This window comes from Bos indicus x Bos taurus, chromosome X, assembly GCF_003369695.1.
Source record: "Bos indicus x Bos taurus breed Angus x Brahman F1 hybrid chromosome X, Bos_hybrid_MaternalHap_v2.0, whole genome shotgun sequence".
Lineage (NCBI taxonomy): Eukaryota > Metazoa > Chordata > Mammalia > Artiodactyla > Bovidae > Bos > Bos indicus x Bos taurus.
In genome coordinates, this window is record NC_040105.1 from 84,311,265 (window position 1) to 84,331,741 (window position 20,477).

The following is a 20,477-nucleotide window of genomic DNA, read 5'->3' on the forward strand; positions in this document are numbered from 1 at the left end:
CAGTCCATTCTGAAGGAGATCAGTCCTGGGTGTTCTTTGGAAGGAATGATGCTAAAGCTGAAACTCCAGTACTTTGGCCACCTCATGCGAAGAGTTGACTCATTGGAAAAGACTCTGATGCTGGGAGGGATTGGGGGCAGGAGGAGAAGGGGACGGCAGAGAATGAGATGGCTGGATGGCATCACTGAGAACTCGATGGACGTGCGTTTGAGTGAACTCCGGAAGTTGGTGATGGACAGGGAGGCCTGGCATGCTGCAATTCATGGGTTCGCAAAGATTTGGACATGACTGAGTGACTGAACTGAACTGTACATTTTGTTTCAGTTTCTTATTGCTTCCATTTCTCAGTAAAGATTTCCATGTCAAAGTTGTAGCAGTTTCCCTTATAATAAGTCTATCAGCTATTCATTATAAATGCAGTTATATCCAAGAAAGTATACTTTGTCTGCTTCTACTTACGGACCATCATCTCTAAGCCTATGCCATAAGCATTTGACTTTTCCATAGGTGAACACTCCTCTTTAGGCCTTTATCCAGCCCTTTTAGTACTAGTACTTCTCTCTCGTTATTTGGTGTAACTTGACATTTCTATTTGAGGAACAATGTTACAGAGTAGTTGTGATATGGGTCAGCATTTGAGGGAACAGTCAGTACTGCATTGGAACTTCTCGGCCTCAGCTTTTTCAAAGGTGTCTTCCTGGCGAGAGTTATCTGTAAACTTTTCTGAAGTTTTATTCTCTGTTAGATAGCTGTTTTCTCAGACTTTTTTCTCCCAGGCCGGTATAGCATCCTTTAGCTAACACTTTCTTTCTGAATGGCCTAGTAAGTAGTTATATTTTTTCAAGTAAAAGTGCCACAATACTGGGCTTCCCTGATAGCTCAGTTGGTAAAGAATCCACCTGCAATGTAGGAGACCCTGGCTCGATCCCTGGGTCGGGAAGATCCGCTGGAGAAGGGATAGACTACCCACTCCAGTATTCTTGGGCTTCCCTTGTGGCTCAGCTGGTAAAGAATCCCCCTGCAATGCAGATGACCTGGGTTCAATCCCTGAGTTGGGAAGAACCCCTAAAGAAGGGAACAGCTACCCACTCCAGTATTCTGACCTGGAGAATTCCATGGACTGGGGTCGCAAAGAGTCGGACACAACTGAGCGACTTTCACTCACTCATTGTCTTGTTAGCGTGAATATATTCACTATAATGCCACCCTGGGGAATATTCCCCTTTTAGTTTCCATTCATTGTAGAAACTGGGTCCCAAGATGTGAGACAGTTCATCAGGTCTTCACTCTATTGTTAGATAAGGGGTTTCTTTTCTTTGTTGTTGTTTGCTCCTATTATCGGGAACCCAAGCAAGAGAACAAGAACAGGTAAAGACAGAGCCACATGCTAAAGTCAGAGCTTTTTACACAAATACGACCACCCTCTGCCAGAAGTAAATAAAATATTAATTTGTTCTATAAAAGATTAGTAATCAAACTGCAGAACTAGAAAAACTTTTATTGCTAACATTCAGAAAACTCTGAATATATTTAAAACAAAGAAATGAATAGTTCTCACATGTTGGTGGGGGTACATGAGGTCTTAGCCATTTCTCAACTCCTTGTTAACACTATCGAGTTGTTTTTCATATAATTCACCTATTTCTAACAGAGCTTGATCTACATCAAAGAGTAGGTCTTCATCTTCTCTTGGTGTCAGTATTGATTCTAAGTCTAGGAGATCAGCAAGGTCTGGTAGTGGAGCTTCCTCAGAAAGAAAAGCATCTACTTCTGGTTCTTCTGCTCCATCATTTTGCTCAATACAAGGAACTGGTTCTTGTGTAATAAACTGTAAAAGCTCTTCAGCTATTCGTATTAATTGGGCTATACAGTCAATAAGTCCATCAATAAGTACAGTGGCTGGTGTAGACGCCATGCCTCTCTGCATTCTTCAGTAAATAAAATATTACTAGAAGCTATAGTAAATGGGTTCTTGGTGACAATGGATCCTGTGAGGCTGGCAGTGGTTGGTTTGGTTGAGAAATGAGGCTGTTGATATGATTACAATGATGATCAAGTACAGAATGAGGCCAGTGGTCCTACAGTACTTTCTGATAAAGTTGGTGAACCTCCTGCAAAATTTATGTATGGTATTCTTGTCTGTATCGGTAGTGAACTGCTATTATAATGACAATCAGACAGATTGTCACAGCCAAGAGAAAACAGCAAAGCAGATCTAATAATAGAAAAGAGAAATATAAAGTTAGTATCCTTGAGTTTTTATCCATCATACAGGTTCTGGCTATAGGATAAGGTTGAAAGGGTGCCACTAGCTATTGTTCCTCCTTTTTGGATGGCTCTGCTACTCACAGTCCCCTTTCTACCTCTCATGGTTGTTACCGCTTCTTATGGGATATGAGAACAAAGTGAGCATAGGCAGTCTATCTATCTTTCTTGAACATCTCTATTGAGAAAGATACATATACTAAGCTTTTTAATTAATTGTGTTTTTATTAGTACTTTTTCTCTTATTGCCATTTATATCTGGTGCTGCTAAATTCCTTCTGTGTTTTTAATAATCCATTCATTAAAGTTTTTGATTGCCCCTGTAGTCTGGGGAATTTATGGCAAATTGAAGTCCCACATTCTCTTTTTCCAATTTTTGTATAACTTCTGTTATAAGATTTGTTCTTTGGTCATTTCCTATCACTGCCACTATTCCATATCTAGCTGTTATTTCTCCCAAATTTACCTAAAGCCAAGGTCATACTATTCTCATCTGTGTATCTTGTATACTCTACAAACCCTATTCCTAAGTTTATTTATACTTCTTCAAGGTAATATTCTTTGTTTAGAAATCTAGAGAACAGCCCAATATAATCTACAGTATATAATAAGGTAAGGTAAGGTAAGTGATAATCTACATATCACATTTGTCCTACTCTTTGTGACCCCATGGACTGTAGTCTGCCAGGCTCTTCTGTCCATGGAATATCCCAGGCCAGAATACTGGAGTGGGTAGCCATTCCCTTCTCCAGGGGATCTTCCCAATCCATGGCTCGAACCCAGGTCTCCTGCACTGCAGGCGGATTCTCTGCCATCTGAGCCACCAGGGAAGCCCTTACCAACCTCTGCTCCCCTTAAAAATGAGTTTGTTGAGGATGCAAGTTTTTAGTAATTTGACATAGTTCATATTGCTTACTCATTTGTTTGATTCATAGGGTTTTTTTACACTCTTTCTCTTCTACCTACTTAGAATGTTCATGTCCACATGCCCTGAGGTTTCACATGCCCAATCTGCAACTTTAAATTGAACTGACAAGGGGCCTGATTTGAGATTTGGAGTTCCCAAGACTAGAATTAGCTTTTTTTTTTCTTTTTTTTTTTTAGGGGGGAGGTGCAGTCAGATTGTCTCCTCTCTTATTCTAAGTAGATTATTCTGTCTTTCCATTCTGACGAGCTTGCACATGTCCTACATGAATTGATAAATTCTTTTCATTGATTTATTTTCATATCTCCCTTCACCAGATTGTTTTTCCTGCAGTAGAACAGTCTGTAATTTTCTATTAGAATATGTATCTCCAGTCCACAGCTGATCAGTATAGCTATGTACTTTTGGTCAGTTGTTTTCTTGGGCATATATACATATTAAATTTCTAGCCATCAGTCCTGCAAATTGGGCTGGTTTCCTCTCTCCAGCCTCAGTCAAGTTATTTTTCTAGTGGAGAATATTAGGAAGCAGCCATCCATGTCACTCTTTTACGATACTACCAAATCTGTCTTTGCCCTGTTACTAGCAGTTCTGACCACAGTGGAGCCCAGCAAGCCTCAGGCTTTACCCCAGCTACTTGAACTTCTAAGGCCTTCCTTTATTGAAGTAAAGCAAGTCATCAGCCAGATGGTCTGTGAATTTCACATGGAGCTTGCTGGTTTCCACAGTGCATGGTATGACCTACTCAAGTATATAGTATCTTCACCTAGCGTAAGTCCTATCAGAACCACACATTTTTTTAATCTAAAATCCTGATAGTAGCTATAGGGTTTTCCCTGATGATGACAGTCCTCACTGTGATACCCAGAAGACACGATTTTGGTTGGAGGCAACTTTCCATCTGAAGTAGGGGAGAATGGGTATTAGACATATGGCAGTTTAACTCACAAGAAATCTCTGCTTTGTGAAAGGAAATAATGGGAAAAATAATAAAAGGAATTTGGTATTAGTGTAAAGCATGAATCAGGTCATGAGAAGAAAGATACAAAAATAAAGTGTATTAAATACTACTAGACAGCCCCATCACATTTTTCAAAGGAAGCAATAACCTACTATGGTGCCCATAGCCCAAGGGCACAAGAGGGTAACAGGAACGTACTCACACAAAACCTATTTAATGTCTGGCTTCCTTTTCACCCAGTTTCTTTTCTCAGCTTCTTTACCTCCCCCTAGGACTCTTTTTAAATTAATGCTCTTAGCCAACACACCTCATTTAATCACCTATGTGTTTCATTCTATTTCATTCTCTCTGTATCGTCATCTTTCACTATTCCTTCACATCTTTTCTTCCATATCTCTTGAAACTGGTCAAAATTTAGAAACAAATTATAGTCAATTTATCAAATAGGTATTGTATTTATAGAGTTTTTTATGACACAATCTATATAAAAAGCAGAGAGGTAGAACATTTCATATGTTGCTATTTTATAAAGACAAATGAAAAGTGAAAGTGTCGGTCACTCAGTCATGTCTGACTCTGTGACCCCATGGGCTGTAGCCCACCACCCTCCTCTATCTATGGGATTCTCCAGGAGAATACTGGAGTGGGTTGCCCTGCCCTCCTCCAGGGGATCTTCACGACCCAGGGATCGAACCTACCTCTCTTATGTCTCCTGCACTGGCAGGCGGGTTCTTTACCACTAGCAGCACCTGGGAAGCCCCCTCCAGAAGAATACTGGAGTGAGTTGCCATTTCCTTCTCCAGGGGATCTTTTGAACCTAGGGATTGAATATGGCTCTCCCACATTTCAGGCAGACCCTACCAACTGAGCCACCAGGGAAGCCCTTTTATAAACTATCTGGGATTCTCCAGGCCAGAATACTGGAGTGGGTAGCCGTTCCTTTCTCCAGGGTATCTTCCCAACCCAGGGATCAAACCCGGGTCTCCCACATTGCAGGCTGGTTCTTTACCAATTGAGCCACCAGGGAAGCCCTTTTATAAACTATCTGGGATTCTCCAGGCCAGAATACTGGAGTGGGTAGCCGTTCCTTTCTCCAGGGTATCTTCCCAACCCAGGGATCAAACCCGGGTCTCCCACATTGCAGGCTGGTTCTTTACCAACTGAGCCACCAGGGAAGCCCTTTTATAAACTATCTGGGATTCTCCAGGCCAGAATACTGGAGTGGGTAGCCGTTCCTTTCTCCAGGGTATCTTCCCAACCCAGGGATCAAACCCGGGTCTCCCACATTGCAGGCTGGTTCTTTACCAATTGAGCCACCAGGGAAGCCCAAGAATACTGGAATAGGTAGCCTATCCCTTCTCCAGTGGATCTTCCTGACCCAGGAATCAAACTGGGATCTGCATTGCAGGCAGATTCTTTACCAGCTGAGCTACCAGGGAAGCCCAAAGACAAATGAAGTTACCTATTATTTATGTAACCCTTGATTTATTTTTTCTATCTCATGGTTACCTTTGATGGGAAAAAATTTTGTGACCTAGCCATAACCCTGTTGACCACTATGTTAGCTAATTCACAATTTCTATATTCAAAGCATCTTGGAACCTAGGAGGTGGGGATGTGGGGAGGACAGGGAGGGTGTCGAGAAATTGCCAAATACTGCAGTGCTAAGAATAGTAACAACATGCTGCTGCTGTGTCGCTTCAGTCGTGTCCAACTCTGTGCGACCCCACAGACGGCAGCCCACCAGGCCTCCCGTCCCTGGGATTCTCCAGGCAAGAACACTGGAGTGGGTTACCATTTCCTTCTCCAATGCATGAAAGTGAAAAGTGAAAGTGAAGTCGCTCAGTTGTGTCCGACTCTAGTGACCCCATGAACTGCAGCCTACCAGGCTCCTCCGTCCATGGGATTCTCTAGGCAAAAGTACTGGAGTGGGGTGCCATTGCCTTCTCCGAGTAACAGCATAGCATCAGCTTATTCCAGTTATGAAAATTTCTAAAGCAACCCCTGACCCTAAGGTGCTTGCCTAACAGTGTATTTTGGGTAGTTTGCACCTAGTCCCAACTCTTCATAAGGACCATCTTATCAGCTGTTACTTCTGCCTAGAATCCCATTCCCTTAGAAAAAAAAAATAGCTTCTTGTCATTCTGGTCTCAGCTTAAATATCATCTCTAATTTCTGACCCACCAACCTGAAAAATAGTCTTAACCATCCCTTTCTCATTATGCATACATCACATTTTTATATTCCAGTGCCTATAATCATTTCATATTTTCTTGCTTATTCATTTCTTTTTCTGTTTTTCACCCCTTCCCACATTTAGACTAAAATGGAGTTCCATGAAATTAGGAAGTTTGACTCTTCTGTTTTCTGCAAATAGAACGAGTGCCTGCCACATAGGTAACCAGTAAGTGTTGTTAAAGAAAGGAAGGGAAGAAGGGAAGGAGGGACAAAATTTAACTCTTTCATTTAGTAAATATTATCAAGTTTCAAATATGTATGAACAGCAGGGGTACAAAGATAAACCAATTCATCAAAACACACGGTTAATAAAATGAGCAAACAATGCACAGAATGACAGAAAATATTCACAAAACATATATCTGACAAAGAACTTGTAACCATGACATATAAAGACATATAAAGAGCTTCAACGACACAAAAATAAAGAGAAATCTTAAAAATTAGGGCAGAAATAAATGCAAAAGAAACAAAAGAGACCATAGCAAAACTCAACAAAGCCAAAAGCTGGTTCTTTGAAAGGATAAATAAAACTTACAAACCATTAGCCAGACTCATCCACAAACAAAGGGAGAAAAATCAAATCAATAAAATTAGAAATGAAAATGGAGAGATCACAACAGACAACACACAAATACAAAGGATCATAAGAGACTACTATCAGCAATTATATGCCAATAAAATGGACAACTTGGAAGAAATGGACAAATTCTTTAAAAAGTACAACTTTCCAAAACTGAACCAGGGAGAAATAGAAAATCTTAACAGACCCATCACAAGCATGGAAATTGAAACTGTAATCAGAAATCTTCCAGCAAACAAAAGTCTAGGACTAGATGCCTTCACAGCTGAATTCTACCAAAAGTTTAGAGAAGAGCTAACACCTACCCTACTCAAACTCTTCCAGAAAATTGCAGAGGAAGGTAAACTTCCAAATGCATTCTATGAGCCCACCATCGCCCTAATACCAAAACCTGAAAAAGATGCCACAAAAAAAGAAAACTACATGCCAATATCATTGATGAACATAGATGCAAAAATCCTTAACAAAATTCTAGCAAACAGAATCCAACAACATATTAAAAAGATCATACATCATAACCAAGTGGGTTATATCCCAGGGATGCAAGGATTCTTCAATATCTGGGAATCAATCAATGTAATACACTTCATTAACAAATAGAAAAATAAATACCATATAATTATCTCAGTAGATGCAGAGAAAGCCTTTGACAAAATTCAACATCCATTTATGATAAAAAAAACTCTCCAGAAAGCAGGAATAGAAGGAATATACCTCAACATAATAAAAGCTATATATGACAAACCCACAGCAAACATTATCCTCAATGGTGAAAATTTGAAAGCATTTCCCTTAAAGTCAGGAACAAGACAAGGGTGCCCACTCTCACATTCAGCATTCAGCATAGTTTTGGAAGTTTGGGCCACAGCAATCAGAGCAGAAAAAGAAATAAAAGGAATCGAAATTGGAAAAGAAGAAGTAAAACTCTCACTGTTTGCAGATGACATGATCCTCTACATAGAAAACCCTAAAGACTCCACCAGAAAATTACTAGAGCTAATCAATGAATATAGTAAAGTCACACGATATAAATAACACACAGAAATCCCTTGCACTCCTATACACTAATAATGAGAAAATAGAAAGAGAAATTAAGGAAACAATCCCATTCACCATTGCAACGAAAAGAATAAAATACTTAGGAATATATCTACCTAAAGAAACAAAAGACCTATATTTAGAAAACTATAAAATACTGGTGAAAGAAATCAAAGAGGACACATATAGAGAAATATACCATGTTCATGGATTGGAAGAATCAATATAGTGAAAATGAGTATACTACCCAAAGCTATCTATAGATTCAATGCAATCCCTATCAAGCTACCAACGGTATTTTTCACAGAACTAGATCAAATAATTTCACAATTTGTATGGAAATACAAAAAACCTTGAATAGCCAAAACAATCTTGAGAAAGAAGAATGGAACTGGAGGAATCAACCTGCCTGAATTCAGGCTCTACTACAAAGCCACAGTTATCAAGACAGTATGGTACTGACACAAAGACAGAAATATAGATCAATGGAACAAAATAGAAAGCCCAGAGATAAATCCACGCACCTATGGACACCTTATCTTTGACAAAGGAGGCAGGAATATAAAATGGAGAAAAGACAATCTCTTTAACAAGTGGTGCTGGGAAAACTGGTCATGCACTTGTAAAAAAAAAAAAATGAAACTAGAACACTTTCTAACACCATACACAAAAATAGACTCAAAATGGATTAAAGAACTAAATGTAAGGCCAGAAACTATAAAACTCCTAGAGGAAGACATTGGCAAAACACTCTGACATAAATCACAGCAGGATCCTCTATGACCCACCTCCCAGAATATTGGCAATAAAAGCAAAAATAAACATTTGGGACCTAATTAAAATTAAAAGCTTTTGCACAACAAAGGAGACTATAAGCAAGGTGAAAAGACAGCCTTCAGAATGGGAGAAAATAATAGCAAATGAAGCAACTGACAAAGAATTAATCTCAAAAATATACAAGCAACTCCTACAGCTCAATTCCAGAAAAATAAAGGACCCAATCAAAAAATGGGCCAAAAAATTAAAGACATTTCTCCAAAGAAGACATACAGATGGCTAACAAACACGTGAAAAGATGTTCAACATCATTCATTATCAGAGAAATGCAAATCAAAACCACAATGAGGTACCACTTCACACCAGTCAGAATGGCTGCTATGCAAATGTCTTCAAGAAATAAATGGCGGAGAGGGGGTGGAGAAAAGGGAAACCTCTTACACTGTTAGTGGGAATGCAAACTAGTACAGCCACTATGGGGAACAGTGTGGAGATTACGTAAAAAACTGGAAATAGAACTGCCATACGACCCAGCAATCCCACTGCTGGGCATACACACCGAAGTAACCAGAATTGAAAGAGACACGTGTTCCCCAATATTCATCGCAACACTGTTTATAATAGCAACCTAGATGTCCATCAGGAGACAAATGGATAAGAAAGCAGTGGTATATACACAATGGAGTATTACTCAGCCATTAAAAAGAATACATTTGAATCAGTTCTAATGAGGTGGGTGAAACTGGAACCTATTATACAGAGTGAAGTAAGCCAGAAGGAGAAACACCAATACAGTATACTAACACATATATATGGAATTTAGAAAGATGGTGACAATAACCCTGTATGCGAGACAGCAAAAGAGACCCAGATGTATAGAACAGTCTTTTGGACTCTGTGGGAGGGGGCGAGAGTGGGATGGTTTGGGAGAATCGCATTGAAACATGTATATTATCATATGTGAAACGGATCGCCAGTCCATGCATGATACAGGATGCTTGGGGCTGGTGCACTGGGATGACCCAGAGGAATGGGATGGGGAAGGAGGAAGGTTCAGGATGGGGAACACAAGTATACCCATGGTAGATGCATGTCAATATATGGTAAAACCAATACAATACTGTAAAGTAATTAGCCTCCAATTAAAATAGATAAATTTATATTTTATAAAAAATAAAAAATGGGCAAAAGAGTTTAACCAACATTTCACAAAGGAAGAAAAATAAACAGCTAATAAGCACAAGAAAATATATTCCATATCTTAGTCATCAGGAAAATGCAAATTAACATCACAATGAAATATCACAACACACTCACTAGACTAGCTAAAATCAAAGACTGATAACACCAAATGTTGACAGAGATATAGAGCAACCAGAATTCTCACCCACTGCTTGTGGGAATGTGAAAGGATACAACCTTTTTGAAAACATCTTGCAGTTTCTTATAAAACTAGGCCAGCACCTATCCAATCCCAGCAATTCCACTCTGAGGTATTTACCCAAGAGAAATGAAAGTTCACAAAAAGACTTTTTATAAGAATGGTTATAGCAGCTTTATGCATGGTAACCAAAAATGTGGAAAGAACCCAGATGTCAATCAAAAGGAGAATGAATCAACTGTGATTTATTCATATAACGTGATACTAATCAGCAATAAAAGGAAAGCCACTGCTGCTAAGGATAAAAACATGGAGGGATATCAAAAACATCATACTTTATGAAAGAAGCCAGACCCAAAAAATATATATTGTATGATTCTATTCATATGCAATTCTAGAAAATGCAAAATGATCTACAGTGGAAAAATAAAAATAGCAATTGCATCTGGGGAATGGAAAATGACTGGAAGAAGCTAAAGAGAACTGAGGTGATGGATTATATAAGGTTATGCATTTTTCAAAACTCACTAAATGGTACTCTGAATATTTGTACATGCCACTATATGTAAATTTTACTTGCCCCTAAAAAGTAATCAAGCATAATTCCCAATCTCAAAAACTATATATCAGATGAGATGGCATGCCCATAAATATTCTAATAAATGTTCACATTTATTAAAGACTTATTACACTTTAAGTAATTTTTTTCCTATTAGTACATTTAATCCTCTCAACAACCCTGTGAAGTTACAGATGGAAAAATTGAGGAACACAGAAATCAAGTAACTTGCCCACAGTCACATGGTAAGTAAAGTTACAGAATTGGAAGTCAGCCCATGTCTGATTCCTAAAGTCTTATGCCAAAGAGTACAAATTCAGGTGCCTACAGGAGGAAAATACACCTTATTCTGACATCTTTTCGATGTCAGTCCAGCACTGACATCTCATTCTAAGCAGGAATAGAACTCAGAGAGAATGTTATCTCATTTCCCATCCCTGGAAGCTGGCTGAATTTCAAGTTGACTGTGAGTACCAAGGCAGAAGGATGGAGAGAGCCACATCAGTCCACAGCAATCCCCGTTATCTGTGACAGGAACGCTGTGTCCATTTTATTAATACCTGCCCTTCCACTGACCTACTTAATTGGCCCCCTCATGAACTACTCACCTGCGATTCAGCCAAGATGGGTGAGAGGGTCAAGGTTATGCCAACCAAATGTTCACTGGACTTTCAAGTGTGATGTGAACGCTCTTGCCACAACTAAAAACAATGACAACAACAACAAAAGATAAACTGAAAAATTAATAAGTTTTAAAAATATCTGCAATCTATAGAAACAAGAACAAGATGAACTAAAATTTCAGAGGTAAAGAGTCCTTCCCTTTAAGTGAGCGATAATCACGGACTTTTTCTTCACTGAGACATTTGCTAATTCCGTGCACAAGTCAAAGAAGAGGCTTGGCACCAAGGCAGAGAGATTCTACTGAGGAAAATGAGAAATCTGCATAAATCTAGAGGCTATCAAACTGAATTGGAAATTTGAGAAGCCCGAAGTACTGGGCTGATCTTTACCTCAGGTTAGCTGAGCATGGCGGCCATCGCACGTGGAAGTACAATCTTCCAAGTCTCGCGGTATTTGAAGGCAAATTATCGCGAGAAGGGAGGAGCCTGCCACAGACAACTCTGCTGGTCACTGTCTCAAATGTTACGTAGATTTTGAAGTTACGAGGGCATGAGGAGGCTCATTTGAGTTAATAAGCTCAAAACCATCCCCAGAAGGCACTTTAGACAAAGTGATTCTAAAATGTATAAGGATATATATAAGGGCTTGAAGTGAAGTGAAGTTGCTCAGTTGTGTCTGATTCTTTGCGACCCTATCAACTGTAGCTTACCAAGCTTCTCCATCCATGGGATTTCCCAGGCAAGAGTACCAGAGTGGGTTGCCATTTCCCGCTCCAGGGGATCTTCCCAACCCAGGGATCGAACCCAGGTCTCCCACACTGCAGGCAGACACTTTACTCTCTGAGCCAGCAGGTAAGCCATAAAGGGTTTAATATAACCAAAACATCTTAAAGCAGAACAAAATTGGTGGACATATACTACATATACCATCAGATACTAAGGTTAGCTAGCTATGCAGCTCCGGGCAAGAATACTGGAGTGGGTTGCCATTTCCTTCTCCAGGGGATCTTTCCGACCCAGAGATCAAACCCAGGTCTCCCGCATTGTAGGCAGACGCTTTACTGTCTGAACTACCAGGAAAGCCCAGTTATTTGACAGCATGATATTAATACAAGAACAAACAAATAAATCAGTGTAACATGACTGTTACCTCACACTGGATATACAACTACTAACAATAATTTGAAACAGTCCTGGATGTTCATTGGAAGGACTGATGCTGAAGCTGAAACTCCAATACTTTGGCCACCTCATGCGAAGAGTTGACTCATTGGAAAAGACCCTGATCCTGGGAGGGATTGGGGGCAGGAGGAGAAGGGGATGATAGAGGATGAGATGGCTGGATGGCATCACCTACTCAATGGGCATGAGTTTGGGTAAACTCTGGGAGTTGGTGATGGACAGGGAGGCCTGGCATGTTGCAGTTCATGGGGTCACAAAGAGTCGGACACAACTGAGCAACTGAACTGAACTGAATAGACCTAAATATGAAAGGTAAAACAGTAAATCTTCTAGATCAAACCATTGACAAATATCTTCATGATCTTCAGTAAAGATTTCTTACTCTACACAAAAATAGTTAACTAGGAAAGAAGATTAATAAATGGATTTCATTAAAATTAAGACATCCCAGGTGGCGCTAGTGGTAAAGAACCCACCTGCCAATGCAGGAGACATAAGAGACATGGGTTAGATCCCTGGGTCGGGAAGATCCCCTGGAGAAGAAAATGGCAACCCACTCCAGTATTCTTGCCTGGAGAATCCTATGGACAGGTTACAGTCCAGTCCATGGGGTCACAAAGAGTCAGATGCAATTGAAGCGACTTATGTATAGAACAGTCTTTTGGACTCTGTGGGAGAGGGAGAGGGTGGGATGATTTGGAAGAATTGCATTGAGACATGTAAAATATCATATAAGAAATGAATCACCAGTCCAGGTTCGATGCAGGATATAGGATGCTTGGGGCTGGTGCACTGGGATGACCCAGAGGGATGGTATGGGGAGGGAGGTGGGAGGAGGGTTCAGGATTGGGAACACGTGTACACCCAAGGCAGATTCATGTCAATGTATGGCAAAACCAATACAATATTGTAAAGTAATTAGCCTCCAATTAAAATAAATAAATTAAAAAATAATAATAAAAAAAAATTCTGGTCAGACTGACAACAAAAGAGAGAAGACATAGGTTCTCATTATCAGGAAAGAAAGGATATATTAATAGACCTCAGACATTAAATAGATAATAATGTTGTGAACCACTCTAAGCATATAAATTTGATAACATAGTTGAAACAGACTAATTATTTAAAAACCACAAGTTACCAAGCTTGCTGAAGATGAAGAAGATAATCTGAATACTCCTAAGGCTATTTTAAAAACTGACTTTATAGTTAAGAAAAAGAAAACTCCAAAAAAGATACATCAAGGTCCAGACAGTCTCATTGGTGAACTCTATCAAATTTTGAGAGAGGAAAAAAATGATCAGTTGTGCACAATCTCTATCAGAAAATAAAGATTAAAAAACTTGTCCCAAAGGACTGTTCTATACATCTGTGACTCTGTGGGAGATGGCGAGAGCAGGATGATATGGGAGAATGGCATTGAAACATGTAAATTATCACATGTGAAATGAATCGCCAGTCCAGGTTCAATGTATGATACAGGGTGCTCAGGGCTGGTGCACTGGGATGACCCAGAGGGATGGGATGGAGAGGGAGGTGGGAGGGGGGTTCAGGATGGGGAACACATGTACACCCATGGCAGATTCATGTCAATGTATGGCAAAACCAATACAATATTGTAAAGTAAAATAAATAAATAAATAAGTAAAATTGAAAAAAAAAAAAGAAAGTGAAAGTCACTCAGTCGTGTCCGACCCTTTGTGACCCATTTATCAAAAGACAATTTAAGAGGGTGAAAAGGCCAACCACAGACTGGGAGAGAATATTCACAAAACATATATTTAACAAGGGACTTGTATCAAGTATATACATTTATTTTAAACTTCTTCAAATCAATAGAAAAAAAAAGACAACACAATTTTTTAAAATGTTAAAAATGGAACAAAGAATTGAGTGGCACTTCACAGATGAGAACTTTTAAATGAACTTCAAGCATATTAATAGATTTTCATCATTATTGGTTATTCAGAAAATGCAAATTAAACTGACAGCCAAGACATCCCCACCAGAATAGCTAAAATTGAACAACAACAACAAAAAAAAAAACTGACAATATTAAGCATTGAGAAGAACATGGAGCAACTAGAACTCTCATACATTGTTGGTGAAAATGTTAACTTGTACAACTTCCTTGGAACTGTTGGGCAGTATCTACTAAAACTAAACATACCTCTCTTGAACAACCTTGTCATTCTACTCCTAAATATATAAAATAAAAGATTACTACTGTCCACAAAAATACATGAACAAGAAAGTTGAAAGAAGCCAGATGCCTTAAAGTACATACCATATAATTCTATTTACATGAAATTTAAGAACAGGCAAATGAATCTGTAGAATAAAAGTGAATATAGTGGTTACCTCTGAGTGGGGGTGGGCTTTTGACTGGGAAGAAATGTGAGGAAGCCTTCTACAATGCTGGAAATGTTCTGCTGATATAATTACATGTTTTTTCTTTAAAAGCACTCAGCTGTACAAAATAATTGATGCACTTCACCTTATATATGCTATGTTTTACAAAATTATTATTTTAAATTTAGGGTTTCCTTCCTATAAAATCAGTAAAGACAGCAAGACAGTGATGAGAGTCTTGCCAGGATTCAGAGAGCCAGTCATCATAGCCAATAGAAATGGAATGAAGGGGCTCCCCAAGTGGCTCAGTGGCGAAGAATCCGACTGCCAATGCAGGGGACACAGGTTTGACTGGGAAGATCCCACATACCAACTAGGCCTGAGTGCCACAACTACTGAGCCTGGGTTCTAGAGCCTGGGAACCACAACTACCGAGACCATGCGCTGCAACTATATCCATACACACTAGAGCTTTCGCTCCATAAGAGAAGTCACCACAATGAAAAACTGGCGCGCTGCAACTAGAGATTAGCCCCTGTTCACCACAATTAGAGAAAAGCCTCCATAGCAATTAAGACCCAGCACAGCCCCAAATAATGAATAAATAAATAAATAAGAAATGGAATTAAGTCTAAAAGTACAGAGAAGGATCCTTGGCCTACCTCATGGCAGGGCTAAGTAAAGCAAGAGACCTAAGTAAAGCAAGAGCTGGATGGAATTGCAGATTGACAGAAGATGAAATAACCTATATCTTACAAAAAGCTCAGAAAGACAGCTGGGACAGGCCATGATGTCCATCTGATAATGAAAATCTTTAACCCCATAGACTTTATTAATCTCATTCTTGTGATATTTTTGTCAGCATAGCTAGTCAAAAGCCACCATTTTTCCTTTAGCTGATACTTCTACCCTGCTATTTTGTGATACTCATAGCTGGCAAACTGGCAGTAAGCGTCTAACACTAGGATGGAAAAGGAGCATAGGCATCCAAGTCCTCTGGGTCTGTGTTTATAGTCATTAAATTTCTCTGCATCAGGCAAGGTCAATTAGTTCACATCCAGCAGGAACAGAGGCAGCTATGTGGGAGAGATTAAAACATGCCTTTATAGGGACTTCCCTGGCAGTCCAGTGGTTGAGACTCCATGCTTCCAATTCAGGGGATGCAAGTTCAATCCCTGGTCAGGGAGCTAAAATCCCAGATGCCATGTGGCCCAGTCTCCCCAAAAATGTTCCTTTGGGGAGTATAGGTGCCAGTTTCCTATTTACAAACAGTAAATGTTCTAATAAAGCTCCCTTTTCTACTGCTGCAGTGCCAGCAGTAGAATTTGGATACATGCATTTAACATAGTTTTTTTTAATAACACCCCCATACACTACCTCTAGAGCTTCCATGATAGCACAGTTGGTAAAGAATCTGCCTGCAATGCAGGAGACCCTGGTTCAATTCCTGGGTTGGTAAGATCCACTGGAGAAATGATAGGCTACACACTCCAGTGTTCTTGGGCTTCCCCGGTGGCTCAGCTGGTAAAAATCTGCCTGCAATGTGGGAGACCTGGGTTTGATCCCTGGGTTGGGAAGAGCCGCTGGAGAAGGGAAAGCCTACCCACTCTAGTATTCTGACCTGAAGAATTCCATGGATTGTATAGTCCTGCTGCTGCTGCTAAGTCACTTCAGTCATGTCCAACTCTGTGCGACCCCATAGACGGCAGCCCACCAGGCTTCCCCATCCCTGGGATTCTCCAGGCAAGAACACTCGAGTCGGTTGCCATTTCCTTCTCCAATTGTATAGTCCATGGGGTCGCAAAGAGTTGGACACGACTGAGCAACTTTCACTTTCACACTACTTGTCATTGCCCTCCCCACCCCTGAGGAAACGTCAAGACGTCCTCATTCCCAAAGGGCAAATTTTAAAATTTTGACATAGCAGGAGCTCTCTGAGGGGTTACAATGAAGAAAGCAATAGGATCTGCCCTTCAAACTTTTTTTTAAAGAAAAAATAAAGCTACAAACCTTTAATTTAAAAAAACCTGTGTGCAATAAGGCATTTGCCTGTTATAGGATCTGACATTTAAAATCCCCATGAACCATCTTTAATTTATCTAGAAAGAAAGGAAAGAATTGTGTGGCTGAAGAGCTTAAACATGGTACCTTCTTCAAAATATATGAAAATTTCAAAACAGAAACTGAAAAAATGGAGGGTAGGAAATGTCCTTAAGGTCAATTTAAATCAAATTCTACTGAATTTCTTTCTTCCTCCTCCAAATTTGTTCACTGCTGCAGAGAGAATCACAGATTCTTGCTTACCTTTCAAAAAACAACTTTGTCAGTGGAGAAAAATAACCACTTTTGAAAATATATATCTCTTGGTTATTTTCCTAGACAAATAGTTTCCTCAGAACACTCTTCAAACATGAGGGAAGAAACCCCATCTTGACTTGGTGGAACCCTTCAGAGGCTTGTCCCTGAATTCTAACTGTTATGAGAAGCCCAAAGGTACCCAGAGAGCCTGAAAAGAGCTGTAATACTTCTGGAGAGATTCTTGGCTTTTAAATATTACCAGTGCAAATGATGAGGTCTAAAATAAGAGAAATAAAAAGAGAACTTGGAGGTAATAGGATAAGAGATTTTATTCCAAATATTCCCTCAGCTTTCTGAGTGGGAAAAAGGAAAAATATTTTTGTTTGTGTATTTTATTTGAGAGAGACAGTAAAATGGTGTGAGTGGTTGTAATAGTAGGATCTGTGTCAAACAAATCTATATTTGAATTACAACTTTTTCACACACTAACTAGAAGTCTGCCAAACTACTCTGCCTGTTTCCTCATCTGTAAAATGAAGATAATAACAGTTGTGAGAATTACATGTTAACGCATACAATGAGTTTAGAATGATGCCTAGTATATAGAAAAGCTCTTAATAAATGCTAGCTAATATAATTGTTCTGGAGAAAATTCAGGGATCCAGGAAGCAGTGTGTGGTGCATCCTGGGTACTGACTAGTGATCCTGGAAGGTAGTAGGGGAGACACCTGAAGACATTACAAAAACTGGAAGGGAGAACCTGAGATACATTTCATCTCATGGTTAGAACCAACATGATTTTGGACTGGAATAAAGATGTCAGGGACCACACTTCTAAAGAATACATGTTCACCAATGTTCACTGCAACACTGTTTATGATAGCCAGGACTTGGAAGAAACCTAGATGTCCATCAACAGATGAATGGATAAAGAAGTTGTGGTACATATATACTATGGAATGTTACTCTGTTACAGCCATAAAAAAGGAATGAATTTGGATCAGTTGTAGTGAGGTGAATGAACCTAGAGCCTATTATACAGAGTGAAGTCAGAAAGAGAAAAACAAATATTATATATTAATGCATACATATATGGAATCTAGAAAAATAGTACTGATGAACCTATTTACAGGGAAGAAATGGAGACATGGACTTAGAGAATGGACTTGTGGACACAGTGAGGAAAAGAGAAGGCAGGACTAATTGAGAAAGTAGCACTGACATATACACTATCATGTGTAAAATAGGTAACTAGCAGGAAGCTGCTGTATAACACAGGGAGCCCAGTCTAGTGCTCTGTGATGACCTAGAAGGATGGGCTGGGAGTGGGGAGAGAGGCTCAAGAGGGAGTTGTTGTTCAGTCACTAAGTCACATCCAACTCTTTGTGACCCCATAGACTGTGGCACTCCAGGCTTCCCTGTCCTTCACTGTCTCCTAGGGTTTGCTCAAATTCATTTCATTGAGTCAGTGATGCCATCCAACCATTTCATCCTCTGTCACCCCCTTATCCTCCTGCCCTCAATCGTTCCCAGTATCAGGGTCTTTTCCAATGAGTTGGCTCTTCGCATCAGGTGGCAAAGTATTGGAGCTTCAGCATCAGTCCTTCCAATGAATATTCGGTGTTGATTTCCTTTAGGATTGACTGATTTGTTCTCCTTGCTGTTCAAGGGACTTTTAAGAGTCTTCTCCAGCACCACAGTTCAAACGCATCAATTCTTCAGGGCCCTTCTGATGGCTCATGGTAGAGAATCTGCCTGCAATGCAGGAAACCTGGGTTCAATCCCTGGAGAATCCCATGGACAAAGGAGCCTGGCAGGCTACAGTCCATGGGGTTACAAAGAGTCAGACATGACTGAGCAACTAATACTTTCTTTTGAGGGGGCTTCCCAGGTGGCACTAGTGGTAAAGAATCCACCTGGCAGTGTAGGAGCTGTGGATTTAATCCATGGTCAGGAAGATCCCCTGGAGTAGGAAATGTCAACCCACTCCAGTATTCTTGCCTGGAGATTTCCATGGACAGAGGAGCCTGGCAGGTTACAGTCCATGGGGCTGTAAAGACTGCAGGAGAGAGGGGATATATATATATATATATATATATATATATATATATATATATATATAATGACTGATTTGAATTGTACTGCAGAAGCCAACACAACATTGTAAAAACATTATCCTCCAATTAAAAGAAAGATGGCAGGAGTTGGACTGTCTTGTGACTCTAGTTCACACATAACCCTTTCAGAAGACCTAAGACCAGTCATGTAGGGAATCCTTGAGTATTAGTGCATCTTCCTGGCCTAATTCACTCTTGCATTTGAAGGCCTTGCTCAGTATGGCAGGTGAAAAATGACTGCACTTTGGGCTGCCCATTGGTTATTCCTCCAACACATTATAAGGTGCATGGAGAATGCCCTCCACTTGGTATTATGGCAATGAATCTTTCAAGATTTAAAGCATTAACTAGCTGTTCCTTGGAAATATCTCCCATTGACCCTTGAATAACCCAGAGGTGGGGGGGGGGGGGGACGTGGCTCCAAAATTACTGCAGATGGTGACTGCAGCCATGAAATTAAAAGATGCTCGCTCCTTGGAAGAAAACCTATGACAAACCTAGACAGCATATTAAAAAGCACAGTTATTACTTTACCAATAAAGGTCCATCTAGTCAAAGCTATGGTTTTTCCAGTAGTCATGTATGGATGTGAGAGTTGGACCATAAAGAAAGCTGAGTGCTGAAGAACTGATGCTTTTGAACTGTGGTGTTGGAGAAAACTTTTTTTTTAATATAAATTTACTTATTTTAATTGGAGGCTAATTACTTAACAGTATTGTATTGGTTTTGCCATACATCAACATGAATCCGCCATGGGTATACACATATTCCCCATCCTGAACCCCCCTCCCACCTCCCTCCCCAGACCATCCCTCTGGGTCATCCCAGTGCACCAGCCCCAAGCATCCTGTATCCTTCATCAAACCTGGACTGGCGATTCGTTTCGTATATGATATTATACATGTTTCAATGCCATTCTCCCAAATCATCCCACCTTCTCCCTCTCCCACAGAGTCCAACAGACTGTTGCTATACATCTGTGTCTCTTTTGCTGTCTCGCATACAGGGTTATCATTACCATCTTTCTAAATTCCATATATATGTGTTATACTATTTAGTGTTTTTCTTTCTGGCTTACTTCACTCTGTATAATAGGCTCCAGTTTCATCCACCTCATTAGAACTGATGCAAATGTATTCTTTTTAATGGCTGAGTAATACTCCATTGCATATATGTAC

At 39.9% G+C, this 20,477-nt stretch overlaps 2 protein-coding genes across 2 annotated transcripts in view; one reads left to right on the forward strand and one right to left on the reverse strand.

Moving 5' to 3' along the window:
- The window catches only part of TRPC5 (transient receptor potential cation channel subfamily C member 5), a 352,695-nt gene that overhangs the window by 211,750 nt on the left and 120,468 nt on the right, over positions 1 to 20,477 (forward strand). The window lies entirely within an intron of this gene.
- TRPC5OS (TRPC5 opposite strand) lies at positions 1,147 to 1,915 on the reverse strand. Its single transcript, XM_027534619.1, has one exon. The coding sequence runs from the start codon at positions 1,913 to 1,915 to the stop codon at positions 1,583 to 1,585; it is 333 nt and encodes a 110-aa protein (XP_027390420.1). The 3' UTR covers positions 1,147 to 1,582.

Coding starts and splice junctions, on each gene's coding strand:
- TRPC5OS (XM_027534619.1), bottom strand. CDS start 1,915: ATGGCGTCTACACCAGCCACTGTACTTATTGATGGACTTATTGACTGT.